This window comes from Sitophilus oryzae, unplaced genomic scaffold (assembly GCF_002938485.1).
Source record: "Sitophilus oryzae breed Bouriz unplaced genomic scaffold, Soryzae_2.0 scaffold_1191_pilon_pilon, whole genome shotgun sequence".
Classification (NCBI taxonomy): domain Eukaryota; kingdom Metazoa; phylum Arthropoda; class Insecta; order Coleoptera; family Curculionidae; genus Sitophilus; species Sitophilus oryzae.
In genome coordinates, this window is record NW_022145828.1 from 370,334 (window position 1) to 372,258 (window position 1,925).

Below are 1,925 nucleotides of genomic sequence, written 5' to 3' on the forward strand. Positions count from 1 at the left end.
CTGTAGCTATTAGCTTCAGAATCCTCTGGTTCATATTCGAACCTGTTTTGTTCGCTATAACCGGTGCTCAGGTCAGGATTACTCAGTTGGATGGGAATGTCATGCTTATAGGTAAGTTTAAAAAAGCGACAGACAAAAGATTTTTCTATTCCTCAATTGGCATTATGGTCTGCTTATTTTTCACAGGTTCTGGAATATTATTGGCTGCATTATTTATAAGGGTAATAGTAACAATCATTTTGGATTACGGATCTGCTATGAACTATAAGGAAAAATTATTTTGTGCAGTAGCCATGTCTACGAAAGCCACTGTTCAGGTAAATTCATTTTAATATTTGTTTTTTACTAGCTTCAGAATCAAAATATCAAAATGTGTTTTTTCATAATCATAAAAAAAACATTAATACATTTTATTCTAAAAAGGATTGGTCATAAAAATTTCGTGTGTTTTATGGAATGTCTCGTTTATGAGAAGAGATACAATGATGCGATTTGACATTACTTTGCTCCTTATTTATGAAACTAAATATGCTACACTTATGTTTGTCCTAACCTCCTTAGTTCCAGAAATACAGGGCGAATTTGTGATGCGCAATAGTGAATAGATGTTCAATACAGATAAGATGCACAGTAGGGAACGCAACGTCTACCGGCAGCCAGACGATACGCACTCTGCTCAGGAGCATAGCAAAAGATATATTAAAAAACCAGCTTTCTTAAAGTTCATCCTCGAAAAAGTTGCTAGCTCTTAGACTACAAGTAAAACAGCGAAATCCTTATGGAAATGAAAATATAAAATGACACCAATCATCAGCAAATCGTATATCCGATGAACGAAGACATGAAAATGCAATAAATTTAAAAACTGCGTAATTTTTTAACTAATCGAAGTCTTTAAATTCAACCAGTAAAATTAATATCGTATCATCTTAACGATAACGGATCTTCCGAACTTGTCGGATAACGGATGCATGAAAATCAAGCTTTACGCCCACAAATTAATAAACCACTGGCATTATCATCAAAATCATTAAGAAAAAAATCGTAGATAGTAAAAAAAAGAAAGCTAAAAACTAAATTGGAGTTGCTTGCTTTGCATATTATGAAATGCTTGTTTTTAATTCTGACTGCGAAAAAAATCTAATTTTTAGGCTGCTTTGGCTCCAGTACTGATCGGTTTGGTACTCGACACCAAATCGGATGAATACGTTTATGCAGAAAAAGTAATGATGATCTGCATACTGTCCATCGTACTCACTGCTCCACCTATGGCGATATTCGTGGAAGTTTTTGGTCCAAAACTGTTGAAGAATGACACGAATGAAGTAGTCAAAAGGGATGATTTGGGAAATTCAGTCGAAATCAGAGATGTATACAGACCAGGACAAACTGATGTTAGTTGACACGATTTATAGTAGATAGGTATAGAAAAAAGTACTTAGATTCTCGAATACCTCGATATTTTGATGTTTTAGTAACTAGGTGTAAGTACTTGTAGTACTTTAAGTGCACTTTTTGTTCAAATGTCGTAATAAAGTAATTTATTTTGATTAGCAATAGTCTATATGTAACAATACCTGATAAAGAATCATCAAGCTTAGTTATTATATTCATGTAAACATTATTACAAAATTTATTTATTAATAAAAATGCAAAATTATCTTTATCTATATAGGGTGAGTCTTAAATAAGTGCACATATATTCAAAGCTGGTAGATCTCGATAAGAGAAAAGCAATTTTTATTTACTGTTAATTTTTGAATAATAAAAAAATTGTTTAAATTCTCAGAACCAGGTACTGTATACTGTATTTTATTCTGGATTTTAGTTTCAATAAATTTAATATACCCGTACTATCTACCGGGTGTTTCTCAAAAGTGGCTCACCCCTACAACTTTTTTTATTTTTTCAGATTAAAAAACGAG

At 32.2% G+C, this 1,925-nt stretch overlaps 1 protein-coding gene across 1 annotated transcript; it reads left to right on the forward strand.

Annotated features, from left to right (window-relative positions):
• Nucleotides 1-7: 7 nt before the first annotated feature.
• LOC115891732 (sodium/hydrogen exchanger 9B1-like) lies at nt 8-1,523 on the forward strand. Its single transcript, XM_030912277.1, has 3 exons — nt 8-111; nt 187-317; nt 1,152-1,523. Exons 1-3 carry the CDS (start codon nt 102-104, stop codon nt 1,401-1,403), a joined length of 393 nt encoding a protein of 130 aa, XP_030768137.1. The 5' UTR covers nt 8-101; the 3' UTR covers nt 1,404-1,523.
• Nucleotides 1,524-1,925: the final 402 nt, after the last annotated feature.

What these genes read in the sequence shown, in the direction of transcription:
- LOC115891732 (XM_030912277.1), top strand. An exon ending in CTACGAAAGCCACTGTTCAG is followed by an intron (nt 318 to 1,151) that starts GTAAATTCATTT and finishes TCTAATTTTTAG; the next exon opens with GCTGCTTTGGCTCCAGTACT.